The sequence below is a fragment of the Lemur catta genome, chromosome 3 (assembly GCF_020740605.2).
Source record: "Lemur catta isolate mLemCat1 chromosome 3, mLemCat1.pri, whole genome shotgun sequence".
In the NCBI taxonomy this organism is placed as follows: domain Eukaryota; kingdom Metazoa; phylum Chordata; class Mammalia; order Primates; family Lemuridae; genus Lemur; species Lemur catta.
This window is the reverse complement of record NC_059130.1, coordinates 52,054,654-52,073,456: the sequence shown is the minus strand read 5'-3', so window position 1 is coordinate 52,073,456 and position 18,803 is coordinate 52,054,654. Positions and strand designations below refer to the sequence as shown.

Here is an 18,803-nt window from a genome sequence, read left to right as displayed (position 1 = left end):
TTAAAGCCTCCTTTTCCTTAGAACAAATCACACAGGCATTTATGTCTTCTGCTGCCTGGGCTAGAGTACAGTGTCACCATCACAGCTCACTGAAACCTCAAAGTCCTGGGCTCAAGCAATCCTCCTGTGTCAGCCTCCTGAGTAGCTGGGACTACAGGCGCACACACCACCATGCCTGGCTAATTTTTCTATTTTTAGTAGAGATGGGGTCTTACTCTTGCTCAGGCTGGTCTCAACCTCCTGGCCTCAAGCAATCCTCCCACCTCGGCTTCCCAAAGTAGTAGGATTACAGGAGTCAGCCACCATGCCTGGGTGTATTTATGCTTTTAAGTTTTAAGTTTTAAGAGTTACAATGTACCTGTAGACATAAGGCTCTATTTTCGATCTCTGAAGCGCACATTTTAAGTACAAAAGGGATGCCATCTGGTTCCTTTTTTGCAACTTGTGTGAATTCTGCTCCAAATAAGTGTATTTTTCCTGGTAGTTTCTGATGACCACAAATGATGACTAAATTTTCCAAACACTTTCGATGACAAACAAGGAGACACTACAAGAAAATGATAGTTTAAAACTGGTTAATTCACCTTGAAACTATTCACAAACGGGCAAACTATAGATAGAGAGTAATATAACAAAAATCCGCTTAAAAGATATTGTGTTTGAAATACATTTAACAGCAAAATGAAATACAAAATTATAGAAGGTACACTGGCATAATTTATTAAAAATATATCTGCATAAGATCCTAATAAGTAAGCATAAAGGGGCCAATGCAATTCCAGGAAGGTCTTACCTCTTCACATTCAACACCTTGGAACACTACAATGCCATCACAATCCCTACATTTCGTGGGGGATCTCAATTTGCGAAACTTGTGAGTGAGAGCTGCCTTTGACATCAATGTTTTCTTAAATGTTCCAAGAGAATTGGGTCCTTGCAACAAAAATAGGTTAGTATATAAAAACTGTGTGATTACAGAAAAATTATACCATGTGAGCATGTATTTTGAATAAGCTTTAGATTTTGCAGTCATTCATATATTACAAAAAGCTATTACTTTGAATTTGTAACATCAAAATAAGTATCCAATTTATAGATCTCTTAAAAGGCATATACATTTATCAAACTTTTCAGCTTTGAGTAAAAACCACCAACAAATCAATGAGAAAATTCTAAAATAGCATGACATAATGTTTTTAGAATCAGCAAATTTACGTTGTTACTAATATACCCTTTACAGAACTGGGAAGAGTGTCTATAAGTGGCATTACATTCTTAGAAAAAGTCCCTATAAACACTTCAAAGAAAAATAGCTAGATGAGGTTAGCATGTCAGCATTATTTGCATTAAGGATAAACCTATTCTTAATTCATTATAAAATTGTAGCTAATACTAGCTAGTTACATACTAATACCATACTGGAGGTCAGATGTTCCATTAATTTAAGAAATGATGTCAAAACAGGAATCTGGAGGTATCAAATATACAAAACTAATTTATATGAATCTAATCCAAGTCACTAAGGTAATTGACTTTACTTTTATATCCTTCCACATCCACAATTTTCCTTGTCCTCAACAAGTATACTTATTTACCTTTCCTGTTTGGCTTCTTGCATTGTTTCTTTTGAAGGAGATTTTTTTAGACTTTCTCATGTATTGCAAGCCTTTTAACACTAAATCACTGTATTAGTTTTATGAAAGAAAGCACAGTATCTAGCCTCCTACATTAGCACCATACTAATACATTTTAGATCTAGTAGTTTTGCTACTTATTCTTTTTTTTAATGGGAGACAAGGTATTGCTCTGTTGCCTGGGATAGAGTACGGCGGCGTCATGATAGCTCACAGCAACCTCACACTCCTGGGTTCAAGCAACTCTCCTGCCTAAGCCTCCTGAGTAGCTGGGACTACAGGTGCATGCCACCACACCCAGCTGATTTTTCTTTTTCCTTTTGAGACACACTGTCGTTCAGTCACCCAGGATACAGTGCAGTGGCCTCACCATAGCCTACTGCAACTTCAAACTCCTGGGCTCAAGCAATCCTTCTGCCTTGGCCTCCCAAGTGGGCTGGGACTACAGGCATGTGCCAAGATACCCAGCTAATTTTTTTTTTTTTTTTTTTTTTTAGTAGACACAGGGTCTTGCTCTTGCTCAGGTTTGTCTCGAACTCCTGACCTCAAGCAATCCTCCCACCTTGGCCTCCCAGAGTGCTAAGATTACAGGCGTGAGTCATCATGCCTGTCCTACTTATTCTTATGCTTGTAACATTTGATTAATACTTTTTCAACTCATACATAATTCCTGGGCTATATTCAAGTCATTGTGATACCTTTTGTTTAATACATAGCAAAGTAATGATTCTTTAAAATCATACTGTTTTTCTAACAGCATGCAGTGCTACTGATTCAACTTGTTTAGTGAGATTTAATTAAGGTGAATACAATACCAGCTTCTGAAGGGGAAGGTGGCTCTCTTTCATCTAGATCATCTGCAGAGGACATGGTTCCACTGGATGGAGTTCGTGGAAGTTTTCGATGAAAATCTCCTAAAAGAAAATTGTGGATACAATTATCTGACCATTCACTGTAGAATTACAGAAATGGGTAATGACCATCCTTTTGGAATAATACAAGTCATAGTATTTTATTAGCTTCAATGTAAAAATCCACACTCTGGATAACAGGGAATTTTGATACTTATTCCTAGGAGCAAAAGGAAATTTAACCAAATCTGACTATTTCAAACAAATTTAAAAACTGAGGATCATATATTCCAATGAGACTTTATTGCCAGTTTCTGACAGTAAGTGTTAGAGATTGTAAGCTCCACAAGGATAGGTAGTATTTTCCATTCATGTCTTATATGTAATAGCTGACAGAGTTGCTGGCACAATAATGAAGTTGTCATTAAGTGTTTGTTGAACTAAGTTATAAATAAATGTATACAATACAACCTAAAGCTTTCTAAAATACACAAAGAATCTTTGAACACAACACTACAATAGTAACCTCCCATTTATGTTCCTAGTAAGACAGGACACCAGGAACCAGGAACCCCAGCCCAGTGATACCTGACAGGGAGTTCAGATCACAGGATTCGAGCTACGTCGACAAAGGACACCGCCAAGTGTATAGAAGCGTGTTTGGAAGCAGCCTGCCTGGGAATGAGGTTTATTTACTCCCTGCTGATATCATAAACAGGCCTAGATCTAAGTGGAAGAAATCAGTTCACTTTAACTCAAGGCCTTAACAGTGCTAGCTTTAGAGTTAGAAAGGCTTTTCACAAATGATTTTAAACAACATCCTCTTCCAAAAAGGATTTTGTCTTCACAATATGCCTAAAGGTGGTCATCTAGTTTTTGCTTTGAATGTGTTCCCAATAACTAAGAAATCACAAGGTCACACATTCCATTTTAGAACTGTTCTAATTCTAAAATGGATTCCTTACATTATAGAGCAGAAATCTGCCTCCCTATAAATTTCAGTCTTTGGTCATATTTTTCCCCCAAGGAGAAAACATGCACTTAACTTTAATTCCTTTTCACTTCCAGTATTTGAAGATAGCTGTTATGTCCCCAATTTTCCTCTTTCCTAGGTGACGTATTCCCAGATCTTTGCCCATTATCAGGTGATCAGGTTTCCAAATTTTTGTCTTTCTCTCATGAAGTGTTACAGGATCCCAAATAATTTAGGGCTTGCTCTAGATTGGGCCAGAATTTCTGGAGCTAGCTAGAACCAGTTTGTTTTTACAGAGCTCATTATAAATATTCAGCTAAATACTTAGGCTCGCCTCTCTAGGATGTCCCTTTGACAGTGCTAGTTTTAAAGGAGGCGGTAAAGTGACAGCTGATAATCAGTCTACAAACCCCAGTGCTGCATGGAAAAATTTTCCTAACTTTAAACAAGAGATTTATTTAAATGAGTAACACTTCTGTAATATACAAAATGCTAAACAGAAAAAGGCCTTAGAATTTGAGGGCAGTTAAATCCTATTAATCTCTCTCTCAAGATTCTAGGAGGAAGGAATATACCCAGAAAGAACAAGACTGAAGTAGTCTTTGGTAGAGAAGAAAGAATGCTGAAGTAAGAATCTCACGGGTGCAAGTGCTACCTTCTTCTCCTGTCAGCTGTGTAACCTAAGGCAAGTTACTCTCTTTGAAGCCACTAAGGGAGAGTTCAAAACACCTACACTGTCTGCCTCTCTGAGGACTAGAAGACAATCTATATCAAAGTATCTTAAAGTAGATTTGTAAAAAATTAACAAGAATAAGTAATTACAGGCACAAGAATTTCCATAACGACACTGTGCATTATAGCAATTAACTATTAATACAAAACAACCCAAAAGATAGATGATAGTTATGTTCATATAATAGAATACTATACAGCAGGGAAAATAAAGATGGCTACCTATATCAATATGGATCTCAAAAAAAATGTATGAATGAAGTCACAAAAGAAAAACATGATTTCATTTATATCATTCACAAGAAGGCAAAACTACTATATACAGTTACTAAAACCATTAAAAATAGGGAATGATTTTAAAAATTCAGCATAGTGGTTTATTCTAGTGGGAGATAGGGCAATGTTATCAAGGAGGTGTACACCGGGGGCTTCTAACGTACTGATAATGATCTACTTCTTTGGCTGGGTGGTGAATATATGAGGGTTTGTTTTATTATTTTTTTAAAGCTGTACATGTATTTACATTCTCCTATGTATGAGACAGTTCATTATAAAGATAAGGTAGTTAAAAAACATTTAGAAAGAGGATTAATCTTTCATTGAATTTTCACTGCTAGACTTAAACATTTATGTACCTGGACTTATAGATTCCGAATCCAGAGATCTAGATTCGCTGCTCCCTCCAGTACTCTCTGAGTCACTAAACATCCCAAATGTCCATGATCTTATAAAAGAAGGACCTTTAAGAAAAAGAGTAAAGTCAAACTTGGCTAGAGGTGGAATTGATAAGACAGAATACTGACATTCTATAAAATGAAACAATTCAAATTTCTTTAACAATGACCAATTATCAACTTTAAGACAATCATGGTAGTTACAACTATGAAGAAGATCTCATAAACTTACAACCTAAGGCCTGACCTTTAAAGTCCAGAGTTCCAACTTATTTCACAATCACATATAAACTATGTGACCTTTTGTAAATTAGCACTCTCTTTAGTGTGGAAAACTACCTGTTATATCTGCACTGTTAGAGCATCTGTCCTCTTCAATTTTATTAGAACTGTCAGGAAGGCGCACAACATCTTCTAAAGAGTCGGAAGGTCTGTATGCAGAAGTTTGGGGACTATTTATTAATTCTTTATTTACATTCCTAAAAACAAACAAAAAAAATCAAATGAAACTTAGCACTCAGAAGAATGTCTAATCAGTCTCTTTTATGCTCAGAAAAATCTCTTAATGTAGATAGAGTAATTAAACCAAATATTAAGAACAAGCCATATTACATGGTTCAGCTTCTTATAGGAGATGTAAATAAAACTTTTGTTATTTCTATTTATGACAGTGGAAACATAGAAAGGTGTAGCAAAAGTGCAGTAAACAATTCATGTCATGGTTAAACTCTTCTAGTATAACCTCATGGAAAATGTAGGTTATATTTTATGGACATTCAAAATATGTATGGCCATCATTTGCCATTTCCAAAGGATTTTTAGATCACAAAGAACTGAGGAATGTGTCAAAATGGAAAGCTCTACTCAAGAGAATTACATCTATTTCTTAAATATATCTACTTAGAAGCCATAAAATAACATTAAAAATATTCAGTAAATTTTAAAATTAATTTTGACAACATTAGAAAAGACATATTAGACAGGAACTTAGCAATAAATGTTTTCTCTTTTAATTTACATATTAATTCTCACCCATCAACTTTTTCTTCTTCAGCTGAATTTGTGGCCTTAACAAATTCACTGTACTCTTGGCCTGGGTCATAGAGTTTGGCACTATCACAGAGAGACTGTAAACTGTTTGCAAGGGAGGCAGCCTGCAGGTGTTGCATCTGGAAGAGGTTAACTGTTACCTATGGTCACAAACAGAGACCAAAGAAATATATAGATATGCTATACAAATATTAATTTATTTCAATGACAGCACCAACCAAAAAAGCCATACAGCAAAGCATATAATACTGAATACATTCTGAGCATACTATGTTGTCCTGATATTGTGGAAAGTCAAGAGGGAGGGGGAAGGTAGTTTTAATCTAATATCCAGGAGCTGTCATTTCCAACAAAACTGGTTTTAAACTGAAAAGTTAAAAACAACAACAACAACAAACCCATATCCCTACTGGTTCACAATTTTAGGAGATGGATGTGTTTGTTTTTTGTTTTTTTAAACAGGGTCTCACTGTGCTGCCTGGGCTAGAGTGTGAGGATCACCAGAGATCACTGCAACCTCCAACTCGTAGGCTCAAACGATCCTCCTGCCTCAGCCTCCCAAGTAGCTGGGACTACAGGTGCGTGCCACCATGCTCAGCTAATTTTTAAATTTTTTCTAGGGATGAGGTCTTGCTATTGCTCAGGCTGGTCTCCAACTCCTGGCCTCAAGGGATCCTGCTGCCCTGGCCTCTCAACGTGCTAGGACTACAGGCGTGAGCCACCATGCCCAACTGACGGATGTGTTTTCAAGGATCCCCAGCTCTGTACCATGATGATCTGACCAAAACTACCTAAATTTTTAAGTGAAAAACATGAGAAAAAAGTTTCCAATTAAAGCACCATTATTTCAATTGTTTCCACTTTTTCAATCCTATAAAAATAGCAATGCTTATTATTTATAGTACTCAGTTTTTATAATTAGGTATTATCTTGACTCTATTAAAAATGCATTATTCCATTGAGTTTCTATAAATGCCCAAATATACTATCACTACAACTACTCACAGTAACAATAATAACAACAATAGCAGTCGACAAGTACATACAATATGTCAGACCCATTCTTAGAGGTTCATATCAATTTAACTAATTTGATGTTCACAAAAACCTAGGCTTTGGGTATATAATAGCAAACATATAAGATCCCGGTCCTCAGGGACCTTTATGTTATCCTGAGAAGTGGTATGAGAGAGAAGTGACAGATCATGTAAATAAGATAATATCTGGTACTGAAATACTCTATAAGAATGTCAAATTATGGAGTATGACAAGGTATGTGTTTATGCAAGGGTATTTTTAATGTGGTAGGTTTGGGAAGGGCTCTCTGAGGAGGTAACATTTGACCTGAGATCTGATGTAAAGCCACTGCAAAGCTTCTGGGAGAAGACTAATCCAAACAAAAAGAAGGAGGTAGTGCAAAAGTGAATGGGAGTTTGTCACGCTCAAGAAACTGATGACAGGCCAATATGGCTGAAGCACACTGAAAGAGGTGGAGCTGAAGTTTGAGATAAAGCCAGAAAGGGAAGCAGTTATCTAAACCATGATAAGGAGTCTGAATTTAAGTGCAATGGAGAATCCAGCAGAGGGTTTTAAGCAAACCTATAAAACATGATCTGATTTATTCTTTAAAATGCTACTTTGGGCCAGGTTCAGTGGCTCACACCTATAATTCCAGTACTTTGGGAGCCCAAAGCAGGAGACTACTTGAGGCCATGAGTTCGAAAGCAACCTGGGCAACATAGCAAGACCCTGTCTCCACAAAAAATTTAAAAATTAGCTAGGCGTAGGTGGTGCACGCCTGTAGTCCTAGGTATTCCAGAGGCTGAGACAAGACGATCACTTGAGTCCAGGAACTTGACGTTGCCATGACCTATGATGACACCACTGCATTCTAGCCCGCACGCAAGAGCAAGACCCTGTATCAAAAAATATATTAAAATAAAATTACATGAAATAAACAATAAAAAAAATAAATGCCACTTTGGGTCCTGCGTGGGGAAATGTATTTAAGAGAAGCAATGTGAATGAACGCCAAATTTCAATTAGCTTAATGTTATTTCAGAGACTGCCATGGTTCTTCTTCATCTCTCCTGACATACCAGATGATATGCTGAATTTCTGATTAGCCTCTAAGTCCTTTCCAATGTAGACAAGTATTTCCCTAAGGATAAATAGTATTTGAAAAATGCACAAAACAGCATAAATATTATTTGAAAAATTCATGAAACAAAATAGTTTATTTGTGCCCTAATTCCTTCAAGGAACAAAGGAAATTCAATCTGCATATGATACAGTTTAAGTCCAGCAACTGGCTATGTCAGGGCACCCTCCAACTAAAAATAACTGCTTACTCTCCTGACCCTAAAGGTAACTTGCATGTTGGATGCCCTCTAGCAAGTTATTTATAACTTCTTTAAACCAGTGCTTTGGAGAAGTTAATGTGCAAATGAATCATCTGGGGGATCTTGTTCAAATGCAGATTATGATTCCAAAGGTCTCTGTTGAAACCCAAGATTCTGCATTCCTCATAGGCTCCCAAAGTAATGGCAAAGTGACTGGTCCAAAGACCACATTTTGAGAAGGCTTTCTAAACTTTAATTTTCTCATCATGGAGCTAAAAGCCTAATAGGATTTTGTGAGAATTAAATGAGTTAATGTAGACAAAGGGCTTAATATACTGGCAAGTGTATATTCAATCTTAGCTATGTTATTGTTTAAGGTGAAGGGATTTGTCAAAGGTAAATAGCCTACATGACTTATAAAAGGAAATTCTGAATCCTTGAATTTTACAATTCTTTTAAGTCATTTTATGATTCTGTAAGGTAATCACATATTAATCAAAATTTGGTAAATGAATGAGATATAATTTTATTTTTAATTTTAAATTATTATGTGTACACAATAGTTGTAGAGACATAAATTTAAACACCCAAAAACATTTTAAGGAAGGTTTCTGGTTCAGATGGAGCTACAATTCAAAGTACGACTAATCCAGTAATATGTTTTCTCATCTACCTCCCCAGTCAAGTTTTCCAGCCTGTGCTCCATGCTGGGCTCCTACTCAAAGACAGCCAAAGAAGCGTGGACAGAAAGAGCTCCACGACAGGTCCTCTCTGGACCAAGGAACAAAAGGGGGTGGTGGTGGTGGAAGATGTGACTGAAAGAGTAGGGGAAATTCCCTGGTTTCTTTTGCATGTTTGGTTTCTCTCCTGGCCCAGTCCCCAATCAAGTACAAACTCCTAAGACACAATCCATGGCAGCAGTAGTGGCAGCAGTAGCAGCTGAAGAGACACCTAAAACTCTGAAGGGATCCTCTTTTATGACCAGATTAAGTGTGGTCTAAAAAGGGAGGGGTCTGAAATTCCTGTTGCTTTTTTCTCTTTATCCTCCCCATACTTGGCCCTGGAGAAACACAGCATAGGCAGACATCAGTTTCCTGGCCATTAGACTGGGAAGAGAATCTGGAAAGTAAATCTAACTAGATCAAACACCTGCTAAAGATGTAAAAAAATAATGTTAAATACAGGTTTATAAACAAGATCCAGAGTCACATAAAGTAATATTGAAAATGTCTAGAATATCATCCAAAATTACTTGTCACATGAAGAACCAAGAAAATCTCAACAACTCACAAGAGAAAAGAAATAAACAGACACCAATGCTGACGACTTAGATATTGGGATTATCATATGAAGACTCTAAAACCTATTATTAGGTTGGTGCAAAAGTAATTGCAGGTTCAAACCATGAATTTTAAATCATTGTAGCTAGGCTCAAACACATCTTTATTAATCAAAATAGGAACCATTACAATCAACACATTTTTGCCAACAAGAAGTTAAGTTTGCTTATTCTTGTAAGTGTAAAAATCTGTGCTTTGGGATTTGACGAACTCTTGGAAAGCATTTTCTGTATCCTGCTGGTTGTGAAAGTGTTTTCCCTGCAAAACGTTGTGGAGATGCTTGAAGAAGTGGTAGTTAGGTGAGACATCAGGTGAATATGGTGGTTGAGACAAAACTTTGTAGCCGAATTCGTTCAATTTTTGAAGCACTGGTTGTGCAACGTGTGGTCAGGCACTGCAGGAGAACTGGGCCTTTTCTGTTGACCAATGCCAGCTGCAGGTGTTGCAGTTTTCAGTGCATCTCATGGATTTGCTGAGCATACTTCTCAGATGCAATGGTTTCGCCAGGATTCAGAAACTTTAGTGGATCATATCAGCAGCAGACCACCAAACAGTAACTTTGACCTTTTTTTGGCACGAGTTTGGCTTTGGGAAGTACTCTGGAGCTTCTTGTCAGTCCAACCACTAAGCTGATCATCACTGGTGGTCATGTAAAATCCACTTTTTGTTGCATGTCACAATCCAATCAAGAAATGGTTCATTGTTGCATACAGTAAGAGAAGATGACACTTCAAAACAACGATTTTTTTTATTTCGGTCAGCTCATGAGGCACCCACCTATTGAGCTTTTTCACCTTTCCAATTTGCTTCAAATGCCTAATGACCTTAGAATGGTGGACGCTGAGTTCTTTGGCAACTTCTCACGTAGTTGTAAGAGATCAGCTTCAGTTGGTCATTGTCAACTTCCGATGGCCAGCCACTGTGCTCCTCATCTTCAAGGCTCTCATCTCCTTTGCAAAACTTTTTGAACTACCACTACATGTACGTACATTAGCAGTTCCTGGGCCAAATGTGTTGTTGATGTTGCGAGTTGTCTCCACTGCTTTACAACCCATTTTGAACTTGAATAAGAAAACTGTTCGAGGTTGGGTGTTGTGGCTCACGCCTGTAATCCTAGCACTCTGGAAGGCCAAGGCGGGAGGATCACTTCAGGTCAGGAGTTCGAGACTAGCCTCAGCAAGAGTGAGACCCCCTGTCTACTAAAAATAGAAAGAAATTAGCTGGGCAACTAAAAATAGAAAAAAAAATTAGCCAGGTGTGGTGGCACACACCTGTAGTCCCAGCTACTCAGGAGGCTGAGGCAGGAGGATCACTCGAGCCCAGGAGTTTGAGGTTTCTGTGAGCTAGGCTGACACCACGGCACTCTAGTCTGGACAACAGAGCAAGGCTCTGTCTCAAAAAAAAAAAAAGAGAGAAAAAGAAAAAAAAAATTGCTCAAATTTGCTTTTTGTCTAACATCATTTCCATAGTCTAAAATAATATAAACAGTAAGTAATAACTCATTAGTAAAAAAATAAAGAGATATGCACTAAAATGATGTATAACATAACCACATTTACTTAAGAATGTATTCCAATAACAAATAGCTAATGCCAACAATGCCAAAACCACAATTACTTTTGCACCAACCTAATATGATGGTTGCAAGAAGTAGGGCAAACAATCTTGAAACATGGAAAGACAGAAGTCTCATCAAAGAAATGAAAGATATAAAAAAGAAAGAAAAGGAAATTTTACTGAAAAATATCTAAAACAAAAAATTTACTGGATGGACTGTACAGGAAAATGGAGATAACAAAGGAGTCAGTGAACTTGAAGATAGATCAACAAAACAACAACAAAAAACACCAAGAGAAAAAAGGCTGAGGAAAAAACAGAGAAGACCTCTAGACTTGTAGGAGAATAACAAGAGGTCTAGCATTTGAGTTGCTGAGTCTTAGAGGAAGAGGGGAAAGAAAGTGCTACAAAAAAAAAAGAAAAAAAGAAAAAAAAAATCTGAAGAAACAATAGCTAAAAACTTACCAAATTTTACAAGAGTCAAACTTGCAGAATCAAGTTCAATGAATTCAAAACAGCAAAAACCATGCCCAAATACACCTTAACCAAACTGTGGAAAACCAAAGACAAGAAAAAGAAGTCTTGAAAGCACTCAAAGAAAAACAACACATACCACATAGGGGAACAATGATTCAAATGATTGTGGATTTCTCACAAGAAACTATGGAGGCCAGAAGGCAGTGGAACAACATTTTTAAAGCCATGAAAGAAAAGAATTGAATTCTGTCTTTGGAATTCTGTATCAAGTAAAGATGTGCTTTGGAAAAAAAGATAAAATAAAACAGATGAAACATGAAAGACAACCAAGAGAATTCATTTCCAGCAAACCTGCTATAAAATAAATGATAAAGGAAGTTCTGTAGACAAAAGGGAAATGTTACCAGAGGGAAGATGGAACCATAAGAATGAAAGAATAATTAATGGAAATGGTAACTATCTGGGCAAACAGACTACCTTTCCCCTCTTAACTTCTTCATAATATGTATAACTTTTAATAGCAAAATTTTTAAGATGCTCTGGTGCTGTTTTCAACATATATACATGTAATACACATATATCAATTACAACCCGGAGTAGGTAAAGGGACTTACATGGTGGTAATGTTTCTACATTCCACTTGAAGTGGTAAAATACTAGTTCTAAGCAGACTATGAAAAATTAAGAGAAAGTATGTGTATATATACGTGTGTGCCCATATATACATACACATACATATCAATCCCTAGTGTAATCAATTTTTTTAAAAAACCATATAAAGATAGTAAGAAAACCAACAAATTAAATAAATTAAAATGTAAGACTAGAAAATTATCAATTCATCCAAAAGAAGGCAGCAAAACAGAAAAAGATGAAAGGAAACAAGAGTATAAACAGGAAGAAAGAAAGAAAATAGTAAACCTAAATCTGAGCATATATTTACGTTAAATATAAATGGTCTAAACACTACATTTAGAGACTGTCAAAATAGATGTTTTAAAAAATCAAGATGGAAGTATATACTATACTGTCCCTAATTACAGGTAACATGATTTTCTATATAGCAAACCAAAAGGAATCTACAAAAAAACTCCTAAAACAAATAACTGAGTTTGGTAAAGTTGCAAGATACAAGATCAACATACCAAAATCAACTATATTTCTAAATATTGACAATGAGTAATAGGAATTTGAAATTAAATGAGATCTATACATACATTTACACACATAAATTGACAGACTTATATGTAGAAAACTATAAAATGCTCATTTTTTTAAAAATCAAAGACCTAAATAACTGAAGAGACATACTATGTTCATGGATTGGACAACTTTAGTTAAGTCAATTCTCTCCATTCTAAGATTTAACACAATTCCAATGAAAATGTTAGCAAGTTTTTTTGTACCTATAAACAAGCCGATTTTAACATTTTTATGGAAAGTCAAAGGCTATTAAAAACTCAAAACAATTCTGAAAAACAATCAAGTTGGAAGACCCTTGATTTTAAGACTAGTCCTATAAAGCAAGAGTAAGAAGTGGGGCTATGGCAACAAGTATATTAATGGAACAAAATAGAGAATACAGAAATAGACATACACAAATATGGTCAACTTATTTTTGACAAAGATGCAAAGGCAATTTAATGAACGTGACATAGTGTTTTCAACAAATGGTATTGAAACAAGTGGCCATCTGTATTAACCATGTTTTTAATTTTCTCTATTTTACAGTATTTTGATATCTTAACAAGCATGCTTGCCAGGGAGAGACTGCTCCTCCCTGGGCTAGCCAATTCTTAGAGACAGCCAAGGGCTCAGTTAGGATCACATCTTTCCTATGCAAACCAACAAGTTCCAAGTCTACAGCCCCAATCATCTTCTTATCTAACCTTTACGTACCAAGCCAATTATTTTCTCTGCCCTAAATTATCCCAGATCCAGGTACAGGCAACTAGAGACCATCCCTATGCCTGAAAGCCCACTGGAATTATTCAACTAGCCAATCCTAAACTATTTATCTTGCCTGCCTTGCCTTTTCTGAGAAAACCCCAATAAAAACTCTACTCAGCTTTCCTCTCATTCCTGCTTATGCTTGCCAAACTTGGTATTCCCCTTGTGGCTATGCAAGGATTTGCATGTCCCCTTCTTTCAGGAAATGTAAACAATAAATTCTTCTTTTAATGGCATTGACCTCTCCATGTCATCTCTATAAGTTATAATCCCATAAGTATAATTTTAATATAACACCCATAATGCTAAAAATGAACCTCAACCTATATCTTACACCTCACACAAAAATTAACTCAAAATGGATCATATATTTATATATAAAACTACAAAACTTTTAGTAGAAAATATAGGAGAAATAGTTGTGACCATAGGTTAGGTGAAGTGCTCTTAGATATAAGCATCACCCATAAAAGAAGAAACTGATAAATTGGATGCCACCGAAATTAAAACCTTTTGCTCCCTGAAAGACACCACTAAAAGAATAAAAAGAGAAGCTTCAGAATGGGAGAAAATTGTAATCCTAGCACTCTGGGAGGCCAAGGCGGGTGGATTGTTTGAGCTCAGGAGTTCGAGACCAGCCTGAGCAAGAGCGAGACTCCATCTCTACTAAAAATAGAAAAGAAATTATACGGACAGCTAAAAAAAAATATATATATATATATATATAAAAATTAGCCTGGCATGATGGTACATGCCTGTAGTCCCAGCTACTCGGGAGGCTGAGGCAGGAGGATTGCTCGAGCCCGGGAGTTTGAGGTTGCTGTGAGCTAGGCTGACACCACGGCACTCTAGCCTGGGCAACAGAGTGAGACTCTGTCTCAAAAAAAAAAAAAAAAAAAAAAAAAAAAAGGAAAAGAAAAGAAAACAAATGACTCAGTAAAAAAAAAAAAAAACAAAAAAACAAAAGCCTAAACTATAGCCAAACTACAAACTCAGTATCATTAGTCATTCTGGAAACAGAAATTAAAACCACAATTAGATAATACTACACACCTATTAGAAAAGCTAAAATTTAAAAATACCACCAACTGACAAATACCAAGGACATAGAACAACTAGAATTCTCAAACACTGCTGGTTAGAATGAAAAATATTATAGTCACTCTGCAAAATAGTCTGGCAGTTTCTTATAAAGGTAACCATATATTTAGCACACCAACAAGTAATCCCACTCCTAGGTATTGACCACCCTAGAAATACAAATATTCTTATATTCATAATCACCCCAAACTGGAAACAACATAAATGTCCAACTAGTGAATGTCTAAACCAGTGGTACAGTCATATAATGGAATCCTACTCAGCAATAAAAAGAAATTAATTGTTGATACGTACATAACATTGATGAATCTCAAAGTACTTGCCAGGGGTTAGGGGTGGATAGAGAGTTTGACTACAAAGGGCAGCATAAAGGAATTACTTTGAAGTGAAAGAACTGTTCTGAATCCTGATTGTGGTGGTGCTTACATATATTTATTTGCATTAAAACACTTAGACTATACACCAACAAAAGGGTTTTATAAGTAATTAAAAAAAACACTTTAAAGAGGAAATGAAAACACTTGAGGGCAGGATGCTTTGTCTTCAAATAAATCATTGGGTTCAATTTTAATATTTAGTTTACTCAAATTCTGAAGACTAGATCTCAGAGCACTGATAGAAATTTCAGGGGTCAACTCAATTTTGTCTATCAAGCCAAGAAAGACTATGGCTTAGAGGTAATTTCAAACTCTCAGACTTCAGTTTTAATCAAACAAATCATCAATTCAGGGGAAATGGGGGGAGACAGATAAAAAGTAATTCAAACTATATATCACTATGAAAAAATGAAAGTTAATTTTCAAACTCAACATGTTTCATTAATCTCAGAATTTAAATCCCATAAAAATCATGACTTATCAGGTGTCCCTTTCTCTTCTACAGATACATAGACTTTTTTTTTCCTCTTGCCTTCAAAACATTGAAGAAATTACTTACAGCTTTAAGGGTAAGATCACACTGGAAAACAAGTGTCCGGAGTTGTGTTAAAATTTCTCTTTTGGTATTTTCTAGATCATTTCGTCTTTCTTCAACATTTGTTACACAAGTTTTGTAAAGTTCATTTGCTTCTTCTACCTTCAGGAATATCACAGAAAAAAATAACACTGATTACTACCATTTATGTTTTAAAACAAATATTTATCACCGTAAAGCTAAACTTAAATAATCAAAAAGCTTTTATTCATGAATATTCTGAAATACTCTGTTTTCAATAGAATATTTATAAGATAACAAATAATCTATTTTGGTCAGTGATTCAAGGGCACTTGACTTTAAAGAGCAGTCAAGTATGATTTACAATTAGTATATTGTTTGTTTATAAAATAAATGTCCATTTCTATTTAAAACCAGCATTTTCTACTTATATTTACCATTTTCCATATAATCTTACAGAATTTGTTTATCAAATTATATTTCATCAATAATACAAAACTTCATTCTACCCTTGCTATTAAGTGGTGGAATTAGTACACATACACACACACATTTGCCTAAAAGGTGAACTTCTTGAACTATCAAGTAAAAGTATTAAACTACTACTGCCTTCTCTAAGATATTCTTTCACAAATTCTAAAATCCAAAAGTCTCTTAACTTAGTGGTTGTCAAAGTATAGATTACCACCAGCCACATCAGCATCACCTAGAGACTTGTTAAAACTGTAAACCTTCAAGGCAGGAGGATTGCCTCAGGCCAGGAATTCAAGACCAGACTGTGCAACACTGGGAGACCTTGTCTCTACAAAAAATTTTTAAAAACTAGCCAGGCGTGGTGGCTTGTGTCTTGAGAGGCTGAGGTGGGAGAACCATTTGAGCCCAGGATTTCAAGGTTCCAGTGTGCTATGATTGCGCCATTGCACTCAAGCCTAACAACAGGGGAGATCCTGTGTCAAAAAAAAAGTAAATTGTCTAGGCCTCACCCTTGACCTACTCAGTCAGGAACTCCAGGGGAATGGGCTCAGCAATCTGTTTTGACAAGCCTTCCAGGTGATCCTGACAGATGCTGAAGTGTGAGAACCAAACCCTTAGCAGGTTATTAATTTAACTTGCAAATAACAAAAAAGATCACTACTTTTTGGAGAGCCTCCTCTTCCAACCTTCGCTTTTTTTCTAGTTGCTTGTTGAGATTTTTTGCTAATCCACCACTTGAACACAGATGCTCTTCCTCTGCACGAAACATGGAAGATTTTGCTTTTTCGTATTCATCTTGACGTTGCATACATAACAGCTTCGCCTTTTTAAGAGCAGTCTCTGTTTCAAGCTACATGGAAAAAAATATTAAACACAGAACACAAAAGAAATCCGACCATACAAATATCTTTAGCATATTTGGCAAGATAGTTAAGACAGTATTTTAGAAAACTACAGAGTATAACATAGATCATTATATATGGCAGATAATTTTAGATGTTCACAAACAGGTATATGAAACTTCATTATAATACTAACCATTTTATTTTGTTCCTGTTTCCAAAGTTCTTTTATTTCTTTCCTCTGTTTTTCCATTTCATTTTTCCTCCCAAGTAGAGGCTGTCAAGGAAATTTTTAAAAAAGAAAGAAAAAAGCTGTTTTCTAAAGATATACTGTTATAAAAAATAAAAAACATTTGTATTATACATACAATTTAATTGTTACCTGCACAAATTTGTTGGCTTGAAGAGCTGCAATTGTTTGTTGTAAAAGGTGACTGCTCTGTATATCATTAAGAAGAGCATTGGCAAATAGAGACTGCAGTGGCATAAACTCCTAGAATTTAAAATTGAAAAGTAAATTTTACAATAGAAATGGCACTAGAGTTCCAGACTCACCAATACTCTTCTTCAAAAACAGCAACTTTAAGTTTAGACTTTTTCCCCCTGAGAAAAATAACTAGTCCTAAATGTGACTATGTGAGAAAAGCATTGAATTATAATTATAAAATTAGTTAGTAAAATTAGTAGCTATCAAGATAATCAATATTTATATAAAATTGTAAATTTCCTATTTTTTTCATAGTGGACATCTAACTAAATTAAAAAAATTTTTTTCAATAAAAAAGTACTTTCCTATATTAACTGACATTGTCTGGTTTTGCAAAGTACTATCAGGAGCTCATCTGAGTTGTCTCTTATTATAGAACCCTAGAAGTTCAAAGAACATTTACCTGTATTCCAATGTTAGTTCTAGTTGCCTCTGCCAGCTTTACAATATTTCTAGAGGACTCCAATTCTGAAAGGTCAAAGAAGGTAAAATTAACTTATTTTTCCTCTTCATACTCCAAAATTACTTGTAATTCTTGAGTTAAAAAGTGACCATAAACACTAGTGTGCATCATGATATAATGTGGTGATTTTTTTTCTTTTTTCTTTTTTTTAAAGAGATGGGGTTTTGCTATGTTGCCTAGGCTAGCGTAGAACTCCTAGGTTCCAGTGATCCTCCCTCCTCAGCCTCCAGAGTAGCTGGAACTACAAGCAGAGGTCACCGTGCCCAGCTCTTAATGCAGTGATTCTTAATCGTAAGTGCTCATCAGAATCAACCAGGAAACTTTTTCCAAATAAACTTGCCTAGACCTCACACCTCTGAGGGATGGGACCTAGGCTTGTGTATTGTCCCTTTACAGAGCTAGTCAGATGATTCTGATTAGCATTCTCTATTAAAAACAAATAATATAGTAGAAAGAGCACAGTCTTTGAGTGAATTCTATATTCTTCCAGTTATGCTATATACGACCTTAAGCAAATCTGCTATATGACCTTAGGAAAATCACTGGTCTTATTTGTCTCAGCTGTAAAATGGAGATAATCCATTTCTTGCCTACTTTCCAGGGTTTTTGTAAGGATTAAATGAGATAATGGATATGAAAATATTTTGACAACTGCAAAACACTCAGGAAATATTAGCTATTAAGATGTTTTTTCTATGCTTCCATTGCCTTCTGCTATTACATCTATTGTTGCCTTTTTCTCCTTTTACCATATTGTCTTATTGCATTTCTTTTTACCCACTAGAGTATGACAGTATTCTAAAGGCAAAGACAGTACTCTATTTGCCTTTGTGTCTCTAGGTCTAGTAGTTAGCCCACCATAAATGTTCAATAAGCATATCTAGCATAATAGTCTTTCCTGTTTTGAGAGGAGAAAATGATTT

The 18,803-nt window shown here is 35.7% G+C and overlaps 1 protein-coding gene across 5 annotated transcripts in view; it reads right to left on the bottom strand.

The window, feature by feature from the left end:
- Positions 1–18,803, bottom strand: part of ARHGAP29 (Rho GTPase activating protein 29) — a 75,539-nt gene that overhangs the window by 10,477 nt on the left and 46,259 nt on the right. For 4 of the 5 annotated variants that reach the window (XM_045547497.1, XM_045547500.1, XM_045547498.1 and 1 more), the window contains 11 exons: positions 17,821–17,885; positions 17,313–17,423; positions 17,127–17,207; positions 16,750–16,938; positions 15,618–15,755; positions 5,897–6,054; positions 5,204–5,343; positions 4,826–4,930; positions 2,450–2,548; positions 794–933; positions 359–547 (listed from right to left, as the gene is read on the bottom strand). In XM_045547497.1, coding sequence (XP_045403453.1) covers positions 359–547; positions 794–933; positions 2,450–2,548; positions 4,826–4,930; positions 5,204–5,343; positions 5,897–6,054; positions 15,618–15,755; positions 16,750–16,938; positions 17,127–17,207; positions 17,313–17,423; positions 17,821–17,885 — 1,415 coding nt within the window. The remainder of the gene's footprint in view (positions 1–358; positions 548–793; positions 934–2,449; positions 2,549–4,825; positions 4,931–5,203; positions 5,344–5,896; positions 6,055–15,617; positions 15,756–16,749; positions 16,939–17,126; positions 17,208–17,312; positions 17,424–17,820; positions 17,886–18,803) is intronic. The other variant, XM_045547499.1, reaches the window with a different exon arrangement.